General features: G+C 36.7%; 1 protein-coding gene across 2 annotated transcripts in view; it reads left to right on the top strand.

The window, feature by feature from the left end:
• Positions 1 to 20,046, top strand: part of USP47 (ubiquitin specific peptidase 47) — a 55,198-nt gene extending 35,152 nt beyond the window's left edge. For both annotated transcript variants that reach the window (XM_082484789.1, XM_082484790.1), the window contains exons 13-28: positions 273 to 349; positions 689 to 744; positions 1,603 to 1,715; positions 2,617 to 2,721; positions 3,742 to 3,949; positions 4,375 to 4,490; positions 5,521 to 5,640; positions 6,929 to 7,706; positions 9,574 to 9,749; positions 9,930 to 10,010; positions 11,057 to 11,172; positions 12,521 to 12,639; positions 15,043 to 15,173; positions 17,199 to 17,246; positions 17,334 to 17,464; positions 18,643 to 20,046. In XM_082484789.1, coding sequence (XP_082340915.1) covers positions 273 to 349; positions 689 to 744; positions 1,603 to 1,715; positions 2,617 to 2,721; positions 3,742 to 3,949; positions 4,375 to 4,490; positions 5,521 to 5,640; positions 6,929 to 7,706; positions 9,574 to 9,749; positions 9,930 to 10,010; positions 11,057 to 11,172; positions 12,521 to 12,639; positions 15,043 to 15,173; positions 17,199 to 17,246; positions 17,334 to 17,464; positions 18,643 to 18,817 — 2,550 coding nt within the window. In that variant the 3' untranslated portion in view covers positions 18,818 to 20,046. The remainder of the gene's footprint in view (positions 1 to 272; positions 350 to 688; positions 745 to 1,602; positions 1,716 to 2,616; positions 2,722 to 3,741; positions 3,950 to 4,374; positions 4,491 to 5,520; positions 5,641 to 6,928; positions 7,707 to 9,573; positions 9,750 to 9,929; positions 10,011 to 11,056; positions 11,173 to 12,520; positions 12,640 to 15,042; positions 15,174 to 17,198; positions 17,247 to 17,333; positions 17,465 to 18,642) is intronic.
• The last annotated feature ends 214 nt before the right edge of the window (positions 20,047 to 20,260 follow it).

Here is a 20,260-nt window from a genome sequence, read left to right as displayed (position 1 = left end):
CAGGTGTTACATGTTAGTGCAATCAAGAAACTGGATAATGTTTTTCTGTGAAGTTCCTACTTTAAAAAAATAATTGTTTACATTCGTTGTAAAATGAAGAGACAGATCACTTTGAAATAGATTTTTTTTCAGTCAGCAAATAAGCAGAAATATTTTAAAACATTAGAATGATTAATATTATGTGTTAATTATGTAATGCCATTTTTCCTAATGAGAATAAACGCATCTCAGTCCGAGTTTCTCAAATAATCATTAAATTGCTTTTCTGTCAGATAACTCAGGAAGATATTAAGAAAACATATGGTGGATCCTCCGGAAGCAGAGGTTATTATTCCAGTGCTTTTGCTAGGTTAGTAATACTGTAATATTGCGCTTTCTGGTGGTGTTTTAGTGTATTCAAATGAATGGCCAAGATGCACGTGCTGAACATTATCTGAAAATTAATAGTAGATGCTTCAAATAATTGTAAAAACTATCTTGACTGTCGTTTCAGATCATTCAAATAATGTGATACTTGTTTTTGAAAATTGGGTTTGGTTAGTGTATTGCTAAGATATGTCTGACATGGCTTCTTACTGAAAAAAAAAAAAAACCAAAACAAACAAAAAACCCACCACCACCAAAACATTTGAAATCAATGTTGTCCTCCTGTCTGATAAAATCAGATAACTGTTTATTTCTCTACCAGCTCCACAAATGCATACATGCTGATATATAGACTGAAGGATCCAACCAGAAATGCAAGTAAGTATGTTTTGTTAACTTTTAAGATTCTGTTGTGGAATAAGGAGATGTTTTACATGTGATGAGGCTTAACTGTTGTAAGGATGGTGGTAATGGTATTTTTAGGGTAAGCTAACATAACTTTCATATAGGAAGCCTTCTTTTATAGCTTTTCATTACTCTTCTCATAGTAAACCTTTATGGATCATTAAGAGGTCATCACAAAATAAATTTTCTAATTTTTAGTATTTTGGTTGTCATGGAAATGAATAACAGATATACTGGGTGACACTGAATAAACTATAATGTAATGCTATATTAGTGTCGTGATTGATAGTAGAATTAAAAAAAAATACTTGCTTTTAAGTGAGGAAAGTATGTACTGACTTCATAATGACAAAGTTTTACACTTTATAACCAGCCCTTATTGTTTGTGTTTCAGTTAGGAGTTGAGACAATATACTACAAGTTATATAGTCAGAAATAAATCTTGGATTTCATTGTCTGTTATTCCCCTCATCTCTGATTTAGTTCTCCAAGGCTTAGAGGATCCTTGGCCCCATGTAATAGCTGACAGGTTGATCTCTGAAATGTGTCATGGTGGAAAATGAAGATTCTGATACTGGAATATTAATCTTCTGCTAATAGAATTTTCTTGTGTTGCTGATGTATAATCAGGGGGAATAAAAGACTGACTTCAGTTTCATTTAAATTGTGAAAAAGAGAACAGGACATGGTATAGTGGAAAATCTGGGTGGAGAAGAGAGAGGGAAGAAGGCAAAAAATATAACTATTAAATATACCCATAATTCCGAAGGTGTTGCCCACTATGGAAAAAAATGTTTTTTTTTAAAACTATTGCTTTGTTTTAACTGGCAGAGTTTCTTGAGGCACATGAGTATCCAGAGCATATTAAACAATTGGTGCAGAAAGAGAGAGAATTGGAAGAACAAGAAAAGAGGCAACGTGAAATTGAGCGCAACACTTGCAAGGTTAGAATTTCTACTGAATAAAGCAACAATACATTTCTAGTAAGAAATGTTTCTACAGTAAAGAGTATTTTTTTACTACAATACAAGGACTCTTGTGATAAGTGTATTTGCATTAATAACTCTTTAAAATGAATTGTACACCTATTGGAAGCCAATAAACAGTGGAGGCATGTTAGATGTATCCTCCAGAGACTTTTGTTGAGTTCGTGTCTTCCATGTGAATTTGAATTGGTGTTAAAACAAAAACAAAACTATAGTTAATCTGACATCTCTTGATTTCAGCAAAATGAATTCCAAAGAGTATGTAATGCTGTATGTTAGGTGTTTTGTACTGTTAAATCTTTTCATATTGTGACCCTTTGCTTTGTGAAATGATATCTTAAACTAATTTAAAATAATTATTTGGCACAAAGAGTGGAATCTTTTTCCAACCATAGATTCAGCAATAACAAACAAAATATGACATATATGATTTAAAAGCATGACAGTCAGCTGGTCTGCCTATGAATCAAGTGATTGTTTATTAGAAGGTTGCTACATATATCTCTGTAAAAAAGGAATTTCACGTTTGTTTTTTTTTTTTTTTTCATTTGTGTTTTCACACATAAGTTTTGGCAGATTTGCATGCTGCCTACAGTTTAAAGATGTTCTGGTTATAAATGTTGTACCTGAGCTTGCAAAAAGCTATACGTATATACGCACTAGTGCTATCTACTGTGCCTTTGACTTTTTCTATCTTCAGTTGTGTTACTAGCTGAAAGGAAATTGTCCTATAGCTGAAGCAGAGCTAAAGATATATTTTATATTAAATTGTTTAAATATAGGGTTGTAAATGTACTCTAATATGAAAGGCATTTGCAAGGACCTTTATGATCAGTTTTCTTCCTTTTGTATTTCTCAGATTAAATTGTTCTGCATGCATCCTACAAAACAAATAATGATGGAAAACAAATTAGAGGTTCATAAGGACAGGACACTGAAGGAAGCTGTGGAAATAGCTTACAAGGTATGCTGTGCATAACAGAAAAGTTTAACTGTTCGATGTAATTTTTTCTACTGTTGTGTATCTTCAGTCTTTAGGTTTCTGTGGGAGTGTTTGTGGGAGCTGTGGGGTTTTTTTGTTGTGGATTGTTTTTTGCGGGTTGGTTTGGGGTTTTTTGTGGGGTTTTCATTAAGAGGTGTTCTGGTTGGGGATTGTTGACTGAGTTTTCTGTTAGTAGCCATCAGATGATTTCTGATTGGAATGATACAGCCTGCCCTTTTAAAAGACAGTATGATCTTACATACCCTTATTTTAAAATCAGACAGTGAGAGCTGCTGTTATACTCACCATAGCTTCAGTAAGTTGAAAGAATTTTGAACACTTATATCTGTATTGCAGTAAAAATTGTTGCGTTAGATATGTAATAAGAGGGTTCTTTCAAGAAACTTCCTGCATAGCTAGTAAAATAACATCAGTGGGCACCAAAGCATCTGTTAATCTTTGCCTTCCACAACCAAGTAGAAGCTGAAGACATCTATTGCTTCCCTACTTGTACTCTTTGGTTCTTGCCATATGTGTCTTTGGCTGGGAGAGTATGAGCAAGGCAGTTACAGATTTGGAATGTGTTAACATCTCCTTGAGATGCCCAGAAGATAATTAATGGCTATGACTTCCTCAGGCCTCTAAGATGCCATTTGGTATAACTGATAGGCAATGTGTTCCTCTGAATATGCTTCGAGACCTGTCTTCATGTGCTTATATGCGTACTTTTCAAGCTTCCCTCTTCTCTGCATTTTGATGCAGGCTTCTCTTTTGATTTTGAAAACACGTATATGTATTGCACGCATGTGTATATAATATATATGATGTATGCATATGTTTTTTTCTAAAACCAAATTGAAATTTGTGAATTCAAAGGATTCCCCCGTGTACACATACTGAGATATTTCTGGCTTACAAGGGAAAAACTAAACTCAAATAAACCATTATTAAATGTTTTGTTGTTTGTTTGTTTGGGTTTTTTTTCCTGTGTGCATGATTTAGCTAATGGATTTAGAAGAGGCTGTTCCTTTGGATTGCTGTCGTCTTGTCAAATACGATGAGTTCCATGACTACTTGGAACGATCTTATGAAGGAGAAGAGGATACACCAATGGGTTTATTACTCGGAGGTGTTAAATCAACATACATGTTTGACTTACTGTTGGAAACAAGACGACCTGACCAAATTTTCCAGTGCTATAAACCTGGTGGTAAGACATGTAATTACGTACAGACAAAGACTAAAATTGTGTATTGTGTGATGACATGAAAATAAAACTTGTAAAACGTAGAACTTCATTATGATGTGTTAAAGAAGAAAAACTTTGTTGCGCTAAATTTTAAGAAGTCAGTACTCAGAACTACATACTATGCTGTGTTGCCAGCTTTTTTCTGAATGAAGCAGTTCTAAGGCATACTAGAATTTGTTGAACTGTGGAACATTTTTGCGTTAAAATTGATCTGAAAATGAAATTCTGAAATTGGACTGCTTTTCAAATTCATTACTGTTTGTATGTATTTAATGCAACCCCTTAATCAGTACATCAGACAAGCATATGTGTGTTTTCTTTGCCTGTTGAATTCTCTCTTATATATATGGGTTTTTTTCTTTTTTTCTTTTTCCTCTTGCCTGCAGAGGTCATGGTAAAGGTTCACGTAGTTGACCTAAAGACTGAATCTGTTGCTCCTCCAATAAGCATACGAGCTTATTTGAATCAAACAGTTTCAGAATTTAAACAGCTAATTTCAAAGGTAATTTACAGTTGTTAAGGACTTGTCTTACAGAGTTTTCATTCATTCTGACTGTGAAAATGTGTCATAATATAAATATCTAAAATGAGAGCCTGCAGTTATTGCAGTTTGTAGTGTGTGCCATGTCCTGTAGGGTTAGGTTAGTTGTTACAGTTGAGCTTGTCTGTCTGCTCACTGCTGCTAAAAGCAGCCACCTGCTGCTTGCTTCCATCCAGAGTTCTACCCTGGCTTTTGCACAAGCCACTCTCTGGCCATATTGCTTACTAGCTTACCAGATAAAATGTTTTTTGGGGAAGTTGAAGATTCAGGTTCATGTTCTTTTTGGGTTAGTTACTTGAACCACCTCACTGAGTATCCAGTCAGTGACAGAATTGGTGAACTGTTACCGTATAACTGAACCAACATGTAACTTCCACCATTGGCTTCAGTAATTGAAATTTAACATCTGAAGTTGTTCACATTCTCCCTACAAAGCCTACCCAGTAGCCGCTTGTTATTAAGATGCAGATTGATTTTTTACGTGGTCTAGAATCATGGGATGTTACTGCTTCCATTGAATTGGAAGACAGACATTTTAGTCAGTTCTGTGTAAAATAGTTCAGGGGTTGATATAACATTAATATTCATTATGAAACTTGAATTCAGTCTAATTAAGAATTAAGTGAACAGCGTGCAAAACCTGATGCTCAAGAATATTTTTTACTTTCAGTTGGTTCATACCCTAAATAGTAAGTCTGATTCTTTATATTACTGGTCACTAATAACTTGCCAGTTCTCTGCAAAGCCAAGCCATTTTAGTCTACTGACTTTTTGGAAAAACTAACATTTGCTACATATCAAAGGATGGAGGAAAGGAACTGGGACTGAACAGGTTTGGGACGTCTTTGCCCACATTGTCTTTTGCAATGTATAAGTCAATAAACAAACCTTCTCATTTCCCTACAAATAATGTTATAAATGAAGTACTTGTTCCACTATTTGAAATTATGTATAATGTGCGTGTTACCTTACTGGCAATGTCTTACTTTAGGCTACACACCTGCCCGCTGAAACAATGCGGGTAGTATTAGAACGTTGCTACAATGACTTGCGTCTTCTGAACGTTTCCAGCAAAACACTGAAAGCTGAAGGCTTTTTTAGAAGCAACAAGGTACATGCTCTGGTTTTTAATTTGTTCGCTTTGTGTGTTTGTAGACTTCACTGTTGTGTTGCAAAAGGTATGGATATCTGTACAGAATTTGTAATGGATAATTGTCACATATATTACTGCATGCTGTGTGGAGTTTTTTTAACTAGCAAATATTGTGGTGCTGATGGAATGCTATAGGCTATATATGAAACCAAGCATACATAACAAGGTAGGGCAGATTAAGAATCAGACATCTGGTTGATACTCAGTGATTCAAATGATGGTGAGATTAACAACCTTACGATGAAGATTTTTAGAAGTCAACCCTTCTTAGGGAACGCAGGTTGGCATATTACTATGAAACCTGCATAATTTGTTTTTGAAACCTTATGAACAGCTGTGCCTGCTCTCAGTATTAAATTTCTTAAGAAACAAATGTCAAAACTGAGCAAACTTGTGGTGGGGTTTTGTCTTAAATTCAGTAAATTTTATTATGCAAATTCCCCCTAGCCAAATTTATATTGTTTTTTTTTTTTTAAAGACTTCTAATAAATATTTCCAATAATAGTTGTGCAATGCATTCAGACAAAGAATGACTTAGTACTTAAATAACATCTGCAGCATTGCCCTTTTCACTACAGTAGTAATAGCACATCTTTTAGCACATTTTGCACATCCTCTGTCTCTGAAATTTAAGCTCAAGAACACACTGTCCTCTGAAGAAAGATTAGCTAAGGCTTTGATGGCTTACAGCTGAGCAAAACAATGGCATTGACTTGTTATTCAGTTACTTCAAGCCCTTTCACGTTCACATTATCATTACAACACGGTGGCCTTTGTCAAAGGGAAAAGAGAAATTTGTTCCCTTGTGTTCTAATTTGTGCTATTGCTTACCCATGTATACATTTAAAGACTTTTTATTTATGATGCTATACTAGAAAATAAAGACTGCCAACTGTAGCTGTGGGGCTCATTGCTGCCATAACTAGTGCTAGTGTACAGGCGAAGGGTGCACGTGAAGTAATATATAAATGCGCTTCTGAAGATAAGAGTTTACTGCAGTTGGTAGGTCTGGTTGCAGTTCACTCCAATCTTAACATGATTGTGAAAATATGAAAAAGTTTAAATCATTTTTAAACTACAGACTCCTTAGTCTTTTTCTAAACACGTATTTTAACTTTTTATAGACAGTGATGTTTCTTAGTGACATAATTTCTAATGTGTGCTTAATCTTATCTGTTTGCTATTGTTACTTTTACTTTTATTTAAAATAACACTACATGATAAAACACTGTTCTCTTATGTTCAGGTATTTATTGAAAGCTCAGAGTCTTTAGATCGTCATGTGGCATATACAGATTCTCATTTATGGAAACTTTTGGATCGCCACGCAAATACAATCAGACTATATGTTTCATTACCAGAGCAATCACCTGGATCTCAGTTTAGACGAGCAGTTTATCAGAAGTCTAGTGGAGATGCAGGCAACTTGGATGAAGCCTGTGAAAGAGTAAAAGGACCTGTAGGTAATATGAAATCTGTAGAGGCAATTCTTGAAGAAAGCACCGAAAAGCTTAAAAGCTTGTCCCTACAGCAGCAGCAGGAGGGCGATAATGGAGACAGCAGCAAAAGCACAGAAGCCAGTGATTTTGAAAACATTGAATCACCTTTAAATGAAATAGACTCTTCAGCATCAGCAGAAAACAGAGAACTTGAAAACCAAATTCAGATTTCTGATCCAGAAAATCTCCAGTCTGAGGAACGGTCGGATTCGGATGTAAATAACGACAGGAGTACAAGTTCAGTGGACAGTGATATCCTCAGCTCCAGTCACAGCAGTGATACTTTATGCAATGTGGACAATGCCCCGCTTCCCCTGGCTAATGGACTTGATTCTCATAGTATCACAAGTAGTAGGCGATCAAAAGCAAATCAGGGGAAGAAAGAAACCTGGGACACAGCAGAAGAAGATTCTGGGACAGATAGTGAATACGATGAAAGTGGCAAGAGCAGAGGAGAAGCACAGTATATGTACTTTAAGTCAGAACCCTATGCTGCAGATGAAGGTTCGGGAGAAGGGCAAAAATGTATGTATTCTTATTTTAAGTGCCTTACAATAATCCAGCTTTTATTAGTATTGAATTCATGTTCTGTGTTAAAAACTCTAATGACAGTGTTGAAAAACTTGTCAAATTCAAATTAAAGATTAAAGCTAATGAAAGTGCAACGATGGGACGTGGTGTCATGTTCAGCAAAAATTTGGCCTAGTTTTGATCTTCTAATAACTGATTACATATTTTAAATGTCTTTTTTGTTTTTAAGAAAATGAAAAGCTACCTCTATGATACATCTATTTCCTTATCTTGAAAGTGTTTTCTGGAGAGCAAGCTGAGTTGTCTTCCAGTGAAAGGAAAATAGTTGCATCTGCTGATGATGATTCACCTGTTTCAGAATGCAGTTATTTACTGTGGTTCACAGAGCAGTAATTCTGTTAACATTTAGATTAACAAGCCTGAAAACTCCTAGTCATTTGAGTGTAAAGAAAATTCAAATATACTTGATATTGATCATTTAATTCAGTAGACTGTTGCTTTTCATTGGCTGAAGTACAATAGAATCATAGAATAGTTAGAGTTGGAAGGGACCTTAAAGATCATCCAGTTCCAACCCCCCTACCATGGGCAGGGACAGGTACAATGATGTGTATGACTGCCATGAAAATGTCCAAACAAGTTCAGTGTAAGAGCCTAAGTAGCATATTAATTGTCATAAAGATAAATCATTTAAAAAATACTCACTACCTGCGTACCAACAGAAGCATAACAGAAGGATGGTAGGATAGAAGATAAATATTTGGAAAGCCACAGGTTCTCCTGTCAATCCAGAAATCCTGATGTAATAATAATAGAGTAAAATCTTTTTTGCTGGTGGTTTTTTTTTGTGAACAAACATTTGCAGTTTTAAACCACAGAGAAATTTAATTGCAGCTACTAAAATTTTAATGAAATTACTCCTTTAGCCTGGAAGGATCTTTCTCTGGAGCTGCTCTATTTTTTTGCTTTTTTTATTGGTAGGACTAGTTGGATGCAGGAACTATTTGTTTACAGTCATTTTGATACTTTCATAGCACACTGTATAAATGATTATCCTGAGGGGAAAGCTTTTATGTATTTTTAGTATGACAGTATGAACAGATTTATAATTTAAATTATTTATTCAGTTAAATATTCTGAATAGCAATTTTTTTTTATTCTAATTAGAACACAATATAATCATACTGTAGTTTGAGTGTAGTCCAAATTGCCTATGTTTAGAAACACAATTTCTAAAGATAAACTATTCACTCCAGTAATATGAAATTCTGGAAGGTACAGGGGCTTTTCCTTAATTACAAAATTATTCCATGAAAAAGTCCTTTAATCTCGATTTGAGCTTGCCTTGTGATATCCTGTGGCCTACCAGAACACAGAGTTAACCAAACTTTTTAATCCTGAAAGCCAGGAGGAAAAAAAAAAAAAGAAAGGTTTAGTGGCGTGTGCCTGGCCAGCGCCAACTCGGAAGCACTTCTGTCTCTCCCTTGAGGCAGGGGTAACCTGTAGGGGGCTTATCTGCAAATGCCCCATCTGCCACTCTATTTATTTTCTTACTGAATGGAGAAGATACTGCTTTGCACCACTACTTCACTGATTGCAAAATAGGGCAGTTTGGAACTGCTGTGTCTTCCAGGAGTAGCTCCCCATAAACACTTAAAATACAGCAAGGCTCTTAAAGGTTTCAGTAACACTCAGATAAAGTGTAAATGTAGCCATTAACTATAATTCTGACTTTTCAGTACTGTTTTGCTGCAAGTGATAACCGTGAATATATGGAAATAATACGCTAGAGTGCGTTCTGGGGTTGGGTTTTTTTGGTGGTGCGATGTTTCATGCCATTTTTATCTCTATTTTTGCTTAGGGCTGATGGTGCATGTTGATAAAAGAATTACACTGTCTGCCTTCAAGCAACATTTGGAGCCTTTTGTTGGAGTTCCATCTTCTCACTTCAAAGTCTTTAGAGTCTATGCCAGCAATCAAGAGTTTGAGAGCGTTCGGCTGAATGAGACACTTTCATCATTTTCTGATGACAATAAGGTTATTCAGAAGTTCCTTTGAATCATTAAAAAATATATTGATACAATATAGACAAATTTAAGAACATAATTTACAACTTTTTGTTGTAATCATTGTGAAATCATTACATTGGTCTTGGGTAGTGTGTTACAAAATATGATCTTGATATCAGTTCTAACAGATACCCCTTTTATGTTCTAGATAACTATTAGACTTGGAAGAGCCCTTAAGAAGGGTGAATACAGAGTCAAGGTCTATCAGCTTTTGGTAAATGAGCCAGAGGTAAGGTGTTGAATATTTCAAGAATATTAGTATGTGCCTTCACCAAAGTTTTCCTCTGTAATCTTGGAAAAAAGGAAGTGCCTCTTTTCTTGCGTTTTCCTGCAAGTTTTCCAGTATTTAGAAAGGGAGCTTGAGATTATTTCTGTTCATGCTGTTCCAAGTATGCAGTTGGAATGTGATCTACAGTATCTTTAAGTGTGTCTATTTCTGCAGTTCAAATGCAGGAAAAATGAAAAGAATTGTTTCTTTGTTTTCCTTAAATGTACGAAAGTCATGTAGAATTCTTTCCAAATAATAAACTGGTTTTGCTCATGGTTGTGGGTTTTCAGTAATACTGTACTACTATAATTTGTCTCATTTATGCACTGCAGACAGTGCTTATCAGATGGATAATAGTCCTCTCTGCATAAGACAAGCCTGAAACAAAAGTGCCTCTCTTGCGTTGCAACTCACTTACTTGTTAGAGCTTTTGGGACATGAAAAGCATAAAAGTTATTTCACTATATAAATTGCAGTCTTTAAAATTTGACTTTGTGTGCACCTTAATTTCTGACTTTATTTTTTTGAACCAAACTGCAGAATACATACTAATAATGGATAAGCATAAGAGACTGAAGCAGAACTGATAAAGCAGGGAATAAGATAAGTTTAAAAGTAAATTCCAGTCATGGAGTTCTGATCTGTCTGACCATTGAAAGCTAAGAAAGGGGTCTTTTTTATTATCGTACGGCTTATTTAATTTAAAAGCGCCTTTCGAATTGTTTAGAATGATAACGTAATGGTGGAAATTACTAATACAGACACAAGACCCTATTTCTGCAGTGGCATGCATTCAGAGTGTTTGAATGACCTTTCAAATGGCTGCCACTACACAAATTAGTTAAACCTAATTTTAATCAATTTATTGCCTACCTTGTTTATGAAAAGCACTCTAATGGTCATTTTGCTAAGTGGATGGGACTGGTGATAAAACATGAACCGGAGGCAAATCTACTTTTTTCTGTTCAAAACATTTGTCTTTAATCACTTTCTATTTATGTTCACAGCCATGCAAGTTTCTTCTTGATGCAGTTTTTGCTAAAGGAATGACTGTCCGACAGTCAAAAGAGGAGCTGCTTCCTCAGCTTCAAGAACAATGTGGCCTAGATTTGACAATTGACAGGTAAAAAAACTGCGATCTGTTGAAGTTAACATGATTAAATATTATTTTAAAACATGGGTTTTTTTCTCTTGTGGAGAAAGGAAGTTTTGAAAGCAGCGGAAGTAAGTTACTGTGGTCTTTAAATTAGATTGTGAATACAAACATTAACTGAGCAATTCTTGGCTTTCATCTCGTGTAGAATGATATAGGGAATAATATTTGCATAGAATTGCCTGTGTGCAACGTGTCTACAGGTTTAGATCTGAGAAATTTTATTCTAAGGATGATTTCCTTCAGAAAGGAAAGCATTAAGTAAATCAGTTCACAAAAAAAACACCTTCTCTCTAGATGCAGGCGCTGTAGATCACTGCAGCAGACTGTCTTGTGAATTGTCATAGGGTGTATCTACAACAGTGGTCCAGGACAGTCTTCCCTTTACCCCTAATCAGTTATCTCATCAAGGCTGAACTCACCTTGGGGACTTGATTCCAGATGCTGTCTACTGTCACTTACAAATGATGTGGTGTTTACTGTAGAATAGCTGACACTGTATTCACTGGAATAAAGAAGAGCCTGTAAGATGTGGTAAGCAAGCCGGTGAGGCCTAGATAGATGCCTAAAATCAGGCTTGAGCAAAACATTGGAAGACAAGCGTTGGCACTTCCCTTTTGAGAAAAGGAGTAGAAACCTAGATCTTGACCAGGTTTTTCTCCATTCGTCACCATGACTGGGCCAAAGGATTTTTGACTGCCGTGCTTGGGTTATGTTCCCTAGTGCCCTATAATTATGGGGCACATCACAAAATTTGTCGTCTTCTGTGTGTGGAGAAGGCATTACAATTAAAGTTTTGTACTCTTGTTTAATGTAATTTTAGTTGTTTATACCTTTATTTATATCTAAGTCAAAGCTCATCCTTTTGTATTGTGACTGGATTGATGCAGTAGAACAAAGTATATAATTCAGACACCAGTCCTTTTCTAATCCTCCACCTCTCTACTTTTTCCCACTTCCCCCTCCAAAAAAAAAAAGGGGGGGGGGGGGGGAACAACAGAATTGTCAGAAGTGTTTGGGAATATTCTGCTTTCTTATCCTAAATAGGAAACAGTTTTCTTCCGCCAAATCCCTACATATTTCTTGCAGGCTTGTTTTCCTTGTGTTCATGAATGATGCAGCAGTATGAGCCATTAGTGATACCTTGCTCTCAGGACTATTTCAGAATGTTAAGCTTATTCCTGATAAACCCAACCAGCCCTTATATAAATTAGTTGTATTTCAGTTTTGTCAGAAAATACTCAGTTTTGATCTCTGACAGTGGAAAGTGTTTATGAGCAGATAAAAACTCAGTGTTTTCTTCTTGATGTATTTACAGGTTTCGCCTACGAAAGAAAACCTGGAAGAACCCAGGCACTGTGTTTCTGGATTATCATATCTATGAAGAAGATATCAATATTTCAAGCAATTGGGAGGTCTTTTTAGAAATACTTGATGGTAATAAGGATATAGTGTGAAGAGAAAGTAAAGATAATGTTAGAGATTTTATTTTCTTTAGAGAAAATTAGAAAATGTACTTCCCTCTTTTTTTAAAAAAAAAGCTAATATTACTGGCATTTTAATGGCATTTTATTAGGAAAAAAGATAAAAAGCAAAAGAATTAAAAATAGTAAAATCATTGTATGAAGCTTTGCACAGGGGATTGTGCAAATGCAAATTTCCTATAGCCGCAATGTACTAAATGTCTAAGAGCAGTGTTGTTCTGTAGGTTTTGTGAAAACTTTTGGACGTACCGTAGTACTCTTGGCAATTTTTTGCATGTGTATTTTTTCATTGCACATAAAAATAACTGTAGAAGTGCCTATACCTTATGCTTTTATTTGCATTTAATTTTTGGAGTAGTATTGGTGATGTTTGTAGTTAGCTCAAGTGTGTGTGTATGTATATACATAATACATACATAATTTGTTTTTGAAGTCAGCACAGCTGTTGAGTCATTTAGTAAGTTTTCAGACAGGAGTGAAAAAACACTCTTTTGTCACGAAGGGCTAACTTTTTGAACAGAGCTTGGTCAGCAAAACAACTTTGGAATAAAATGTTAAAAAGGAGATTGTTTCTTAAGTTCTGCTTAAATATTAAAAATGCAGAATTTCTTAAGCTATCCTTTGCATATACACATAAGACTTGGATTCTGAATGCAAAAGCATAACTTAAGGGGAAAATAGCCCATGCTGGTTTTCCTCTAGATTAACAGGTATCCATATTAATGGATATCTGAGGAATGTGAATTCCATTTGCTTGGGAACCTTCATCACAAGCGTATGTGGCTTAAGAAGTGCTATTTAGCTGTTACTCCAGTATTTTGGCAGCTATGTTGGATCTTGGTATTTTTAATTTTTAACAAAATTGTGCCAATGCAAGTATCAAAATTTGAAATGAACATGGGAGGTTCAGGAGGCCGGCAGATTCCTGTAGACATACGTGTCGGCTCACACATTGGTTAAAACTTTACAGTTTTAAGTATTTTTTGATTAGTTTTAGATTAATTGCTGTACTGTTTCTGTAGTAGTGAGTAGGTCTTGGAGGTACTACTTCTTAGACAACTGCAGCCCACCTAGTTCACAGACACGCCATATTATAGATTACAGGGCTTCCAAGTATTCTTTAACATTTTATATAACTGCCTAGCTCTGCCCAGTGTAGCTGCTTTAATCCAGTTATAGAAGATGCAGCTAGATCCTGCTATGTTCTCTGAAAATTAATTTGTATGTATCCCTGCTGCCACAGAGGTGGTTGGAAGAGTGTAAAGGCAACTGCTTTAAGTCAGGGTTTGTAAGGCCTTCCACCATTGCTTTCATCTTGTTCTTCACCTAAATGCTGCAGACATTAGGCAGGTAAATAATGCAACTTAGAATAATTTACAGTTAAGTTTCTTAGCATAGCAGCTTTACGTCACACTGCTGCAGACATATTTAAATTAGTTATTCTCTGGCTCTGAAGAAGATTTATGTTAATTGCTTCAGGCTTGAAATAAATGTCAAGAAGCACTAGGTGGCTGTATCTTCATTTCAGACAGTAGGCGAGTGTTGAAAGGTGGCACAAATGGAGTCATAGGCAAGACTGGAGAAGGTGTTTAGGGAGAAGCTGAAACAATGGTCATGGTTTCATGCAAAACAAGCGTAGTCATAAATGTTTAAGCCACAAATTCTGCATGCCAAATTACAAAATTATAGACTAATTTAAAATAAAAATAAAATCAGCCCTTTGATATCACTTCTGCTTACCTGATTGTAACAGTAACAGTTATTACCCTGTCAACCAGAGAAAGCTGTTACCTAAAACTGATATAAAAAGGCTGGAGGCGGTCCATACTAAAACTCTTCAGGTGGTAGGTGTAAAGTGGGCTTTAATAACAAGTGTGTAGTTAGCGTGTGAGATGTAGAAGTCAAATGTGGAAACCTTATTTTGGAAGTAAGGAAGTGAAGTGCATGAATAAATACCAGGTTGCTCTGGAAGGTCTCACGCAGATGCAAGATCTGGAGGTCAGCGTCTGATTAGGTGGATAGATATTGTACGGATAACCAAGCTGGACGTGATGGAAGAATGCGCCCTAAAGAAGAAGAAAGGGCATGGCTTCTAAGAGAAGCTGCCTATGAAAAATTCCTTGAAAGGAGTTGGTAACAAAGAGAAGTTCAACTAAATCCTGATCCTTCCCCCCCCACTCCTTTTTTTTTTTTCTTTTTGGTGGTCTAATTGCAGCACACTTAACGGGTTAATTAGTTTGTGTATGTATATGTAGTGCAGTCTGCCATATTTGAGTATGCTTATGCTATGGAAAACCCCTAATTTTAAACAGGATATATGTGATGTTAATATGAGAAATTTCTCTTTCTTTCCTAGGAGTAGAAAAGATGAAATCCATGTCACAACTTGCTGTTTTATCGAGACGATGGAGGCCATCAGAGATGAAACTAGATTCTTTCCAGGAAGTAGTACTAGAAAGCAGCAGTGTTGAAGAACTAAAAGAGAAGGTAAAAGGTGTAACATGATGCAAGTTTCTTGCGGTATCTAAGAGCCTTATTGATGTCCTCTGTTGGAAAGCACGGAGATGTCATAGCTACAAAAACCTTGTTGCGTGGTGAATATTTTTTCCCTCAGGAACTGAAAACCTGTCCCATCCTATTACCAAAGCCATATGAATTATAAGCTTTAGTTCTTAGTTTCATATAATAGTCTGGTATCAAAGTATTCAGGTGAATGCATGCAAAAAAAAGTCATATTTTGAAGTTTATCCTCGAAAAACACACGTGAAAGAAAAGCAAAACTATTGTCACTTTGCTTTTTCAAGCCAGTGTTTTGGTATTCCAAAATACCAAACCTTTCAGCCTCCTCATATTTCAATTTGAGAGCTGTTGTCAGGGACAGTGTATATACCAAGTAGATTGAACTGTATTTTTGTTGGAAAGAAACGTGGCTTTGGTATGGTTTTTTTCCTTAAGGCCAGAACCCTGTAACAGGTAAGCAGACACGTGCCATCCTAGCAGAAATCTAGAGTAGAAGTGTGTCCCATATGGAGACTATTTTATTAATCCAGCATATCCCAGGGTTCCACTCAGAGAACTGGTTGTTTATACGTGGCAATGCCCTGATGTAAGAAGGCCAGCAAAAATGCTAGTATTGGTGAAGTCTGCCAAAGTCTTGCCTAACTAAAAACCCTCAGCACTTGTAAGTGAGGGGTTCATAGGCCTGTAAGAGGAACACTGTTCAGCTGCCCTAGAATGCAGCAGCCTTGGATTTGCATATGTACACAGATTAGTCTATGGACTGGTTTGTTGTATTCATCGGGTAGAAATGCAGTTATGACTACAGACTCTTGCATGCAGTCTTCAAGATTTCCTCTTCGCTTGTATCTGAAGAGATAGTTGGCTCTTGTTTCCTTGTCTTAAGAATTGATGTGCAGGGAGCAATTTTAGCAGCATTCTCTCTGAGAGGCCTTCATCTTTTTACTCCCACCAGTAGTAAGAGAAATTTGAATTTGATGCATGTGTAGAACAGATTTGTTCAACCAGTTCTTCTCTTTCAGACAAATTTCATTAGCAGAGTGTAGGGCTAATAAATTTCAGGATTTGCCTGCCTTTTGTCGGTATTGTTTATTTAGCCTAGTTTCCTAAGGAGAGAAAATGACAATGGATGTCTTTTCTCACTGTCAGTTTAATTTGAACATGTCTGTTTTAGCAGCAGATTTGATGGAGGCAGGAATCATAGGGAAGAAATCTCTTCAAGTTTTGGGTAAATAAGCAGCTTGAGATAAATGGAAATCAAAGTTGGTGTCTGGATTGCCATGGAGACAAGACTGCAGCCCGCACTCGAGTTAAGGGCAAGAGGGTGATGAGCCTGTGTGCTCCACCGAGGGCAGGCCAGGCACAGCTGGGCGCCCCTGTCACAGGTGCTGGGTAGGACTGGGCAGCAGCAACAGGGAACAGGGGATGGATGATGCACTCCCTGCACCGAGGAGGTGCAGGACAAGAGGTAGTTGCAAGAGGGAAGAGCAGCCAGTGGTGCTTGTTGGGGAACTGTGGGGTTGTTATGGTAGGAAGCGCAGATGTATGGAGATGGGTTTCAGTCGTGCATTTTTTATGGCTTTGCCTGCTCCCAAGTTGACTTGGTAGTAGCTTTCATTTCATACAGGGAAACTGCTGAGGGCTAACTGATGGACCGGAAGGTTTAACGTGAGGCAGTTGGTCTCTTTGTACCTTGGAACTTGGATGTTGTTAATTATTGGGGTTTTTACCTTTTTTCTGTTACCCCTTCACTGCTAAGAGAAGTGTGATGAAATCCTATCACAGCAAGTGTCACTTGTGACACACTAGTAACTTCAGAAATGTAAAAAAATTGTACTTTGTCACTGTAATTTTGTACTAATACTTTGAATCATTAGAGGACTTTAGAATATTTTAATTGACTTCTAGATTTGGCTGGTCTGTTGACTTTACGTAGACAATGTGTAACGTTGTTGTGGGATAGTATTAAATCCACCGTTTTTCTTCACTTTACAGCTGAGTGAAACAAGTGGAATACCCTTAGAAAACATAGAATTTGCAAAGGTAAGTAAGATTCTATTTTATCTTTTAATGGCATGGATGTGTGGTTATGAGTTTTAGTTTATTCACTAAGTAATTGCTGCTTCTCAGGGTAGAGGAACGTTTCCATGTGACATTTCCATACTAGAGATTCACCAAGACTTGGACTGGAATCCTAAAGTATCTACATTGAATGTCTGGCCACTGTACATTTGTGACGATGGTGCAGTAATATTTTATAGGTATGTATTTTATTACAGTATAATAAACCATGCAGAAAATCAGTGTATAAGAATTGAATGGTGATGTAATCAACAGAAGTATAAAAATACTCTTCTATTGTCTTAAAGGAAAGAGGGTTTAAAACATTGAGCTGAAATGTTTGTGCTCCTCAGCTTCCTAAGAAACTGTGTATTAATTATGTTTATTGTTGAAGAAAACAAACACTGCACCCTTTTACTCAGTCCTCTTTCCCAAACCATTGAAAACAATGCTGAATGCTAAACTAGATGTTATGTTTAAGTGTATATCTGGATTTAATCTCTTAAAATGGATTCATAGAATGGTTTAGGTTGGAAGGGACCTTGAAGATCATCTTCTTCCAACCTCCCCCGCCATGGGCAGGGACACCTCCCACTAGACCAGGTTGCTCAAAGCCCCATCCAGTCTGGCCTTAAACACCTCCAGGGATGGGGCATCCACAACTGCTCTGGGCATAAAATAGAACCATGTCCCTTGTGAATTCTGTGAGAGTCCTGCCACAGGTTTTGGAGAGCAAGGATTTTATTTTCTGAGTTTTTATTTCTTTGAGAACTAGTATGGCTTCTCTGGAAAAAAGGATGTTACGATAATTTTGTTAACATGAAAAATGTTAATGAGCTGACGGCAGTAGCCCAAAGGCACTGTTTGAGGACTAAGAGCTTGAATATTATCATTTCTGCTAAACTTGGTGGGTGGGGCAACCACATGAACACATTTCTCCTACAGTATTTTTCATAATTACATGTGAGTTTGGGGAAACAGCTGGTTGATAATGTGCTGGCCTTGAAGAAAATTATTTGGGAGAGCAACTGGTAAGTTTCTAGTAGGGGCTGGCTGACGTGCTGCTTCCAAATATTGGTGCTGTGACGAAATAAAGAGTAGAGTCACAGTTGTCTATGAAGCGTAGGAGTAACCAGGTAGAAAGAGTATAGGCTTGTTTCTTGCTGCTTTCCCCTGGGTCTGCTGTCAGAATACGGAATGTCTCTGTTGGAAAAGCAGCTTTAGACAAATTGTTAGTTTCTGGAGAAGAAGCAAATAATCTGTAAAGTGTATTATGCTTAGTTGTATGTTTTGCTAGGTTGCTCCAGGTGAAAAAAATATAGAAATCTAATTAGGGTTATTGTACTAATCTGAATTTTAACACATGTAAACATTTTAGGGATAAAACTGAAGAATTAATGGAATTAACAGATGAGCAGAGAAATGAACTGATGAAAAAAGAAAGCAGCAGGCTCCAGAAGACCGGACACCGGGTAACCTACTCTCCTCGTAAAGAAAAAGCACTAAAAATTTATCTGGATGGAGCACCAAATAAAGATTTGACTCAAGACTGATACTCGCTATAGCATTTTCCCTGGGGAATTTTTTGTTTAAAATAAAAAGGTTCACTACTACTGTGTAGTGCCATTACGGCAGGACACTCATTAGGTGTAAAGCGCTGACACCAGCACTGATTGGGCTGTGTTACCAATCAGAAGCGCAGTGCCCCCTTGGGTCACTGTTTGACTTGGAATAATGTTGTGCACTATAGTCAAATGTACTGTAAAGCTAAAAGGGATGTGCAAATAAAAGATTAGAACTAAAAAGCGGGCGGGGAGGGAAACGAGTGGAAATTTTTGAGGACAGTGTGCACATAGTAGCTAGTGAAACTAGCCTCAAACAGGATACTCATAGCTTAATAATAAAAGCTGTGCAAAGGCCATGAAAGAATCCTTTTTTCTGTTTGTTTCACTGATACACACATTACCTCATCAGAGAGTCGGAAGTAAATGTTAACATGTTGGTTCTAGAAAAGCAGCAGCAAAGGGTCGAAGATGAAATGGAAGTGCTGCAAGTGTGAGGGTTTAGAATCTTCTTCCATAAACCAGGTAGTCTGAGGGGTGTCTGCAGAAAGCTGCCAGCAGGCGTTGGCTCGTTTCGCAGAAGTGCTGTTGTAAGGTAAACTGGTGTTCAATAGGTTACGAAAGCCGATGAGCAGCTCTATTATATTGCGTTCAATGTGTAAATAAAATTTGCCCTATCCATTTAACAGAACTGCAGTTCAGCTATTTACCATGGTATTTCTTTTCACATATCAACATTCATTGTGTACATTTGGAAGTATAGTTGCCTATTTAAATTTGTATTCATCTTATGTTTGACGATGCTGGGTACTTTAGGGTTGTATTTCCCCTTGTTAATGACGTTTTTGTTTTGTTCAGCTACTTTTTGTACATTTTGGTTTTGAGACTATTACAAGTTTTCATCTTCTCCACCCACTTAAAGTCGTTTTGTTTTTCCCAGAGTTGATTCCGTAGCTGTATGTAGTCAAATACTGGGGCAACCTTTAACACCTCAACATCCAGACTTGGTAGTTCAGGTTGTGGTGCAAAGTCTGATGCAGTCAACATGATTTCATTGCAAAGCCTAGGAACAGCAATTTTTTGCTTCGGTCCATAAAGATCAATAGAGAACAATTCTCCGTAGTTTTTGGAAAACCACCTAATTTATAACAATCAAAAGATTTTGGTAAACTTTTTCTTGCCAGATGCTGTTTACAACAATGAACATGCCAATAAAACATTTGTTCATTCTGTTGTGTTATTTTAATCATTAAATGCTGTGGGTTTTATTTGAAAAATTACGGAATTATTTCATGGAAATACTTTTCCAAGGCAATGTCAGAATTGTAAGGTTGCGTGTATATAAGTGTGTATATGCACACCCCCCACACGTGTACACAGTATTGCAGGAAGTGTTTTAGAGGCTGTCTGCTGCTCCTCTTTATTTATAGTCAC

This window comes from Vanellus vanellus, assembly GCF_965231255.1.
Source record: "Vanellus vanellus genome assembly, chromosome: 6".
Lineage (NCBI taxonomy): Eukaryota > Metazoa > Chordata > Aves > Charadriiformes > Charadriidae > Vanellus > Vanellus vanellus.
Note: the sequence above shows the minus strand (reverse complement) of the source record. Positions and strands in the feature narration are given on the sequence as shown.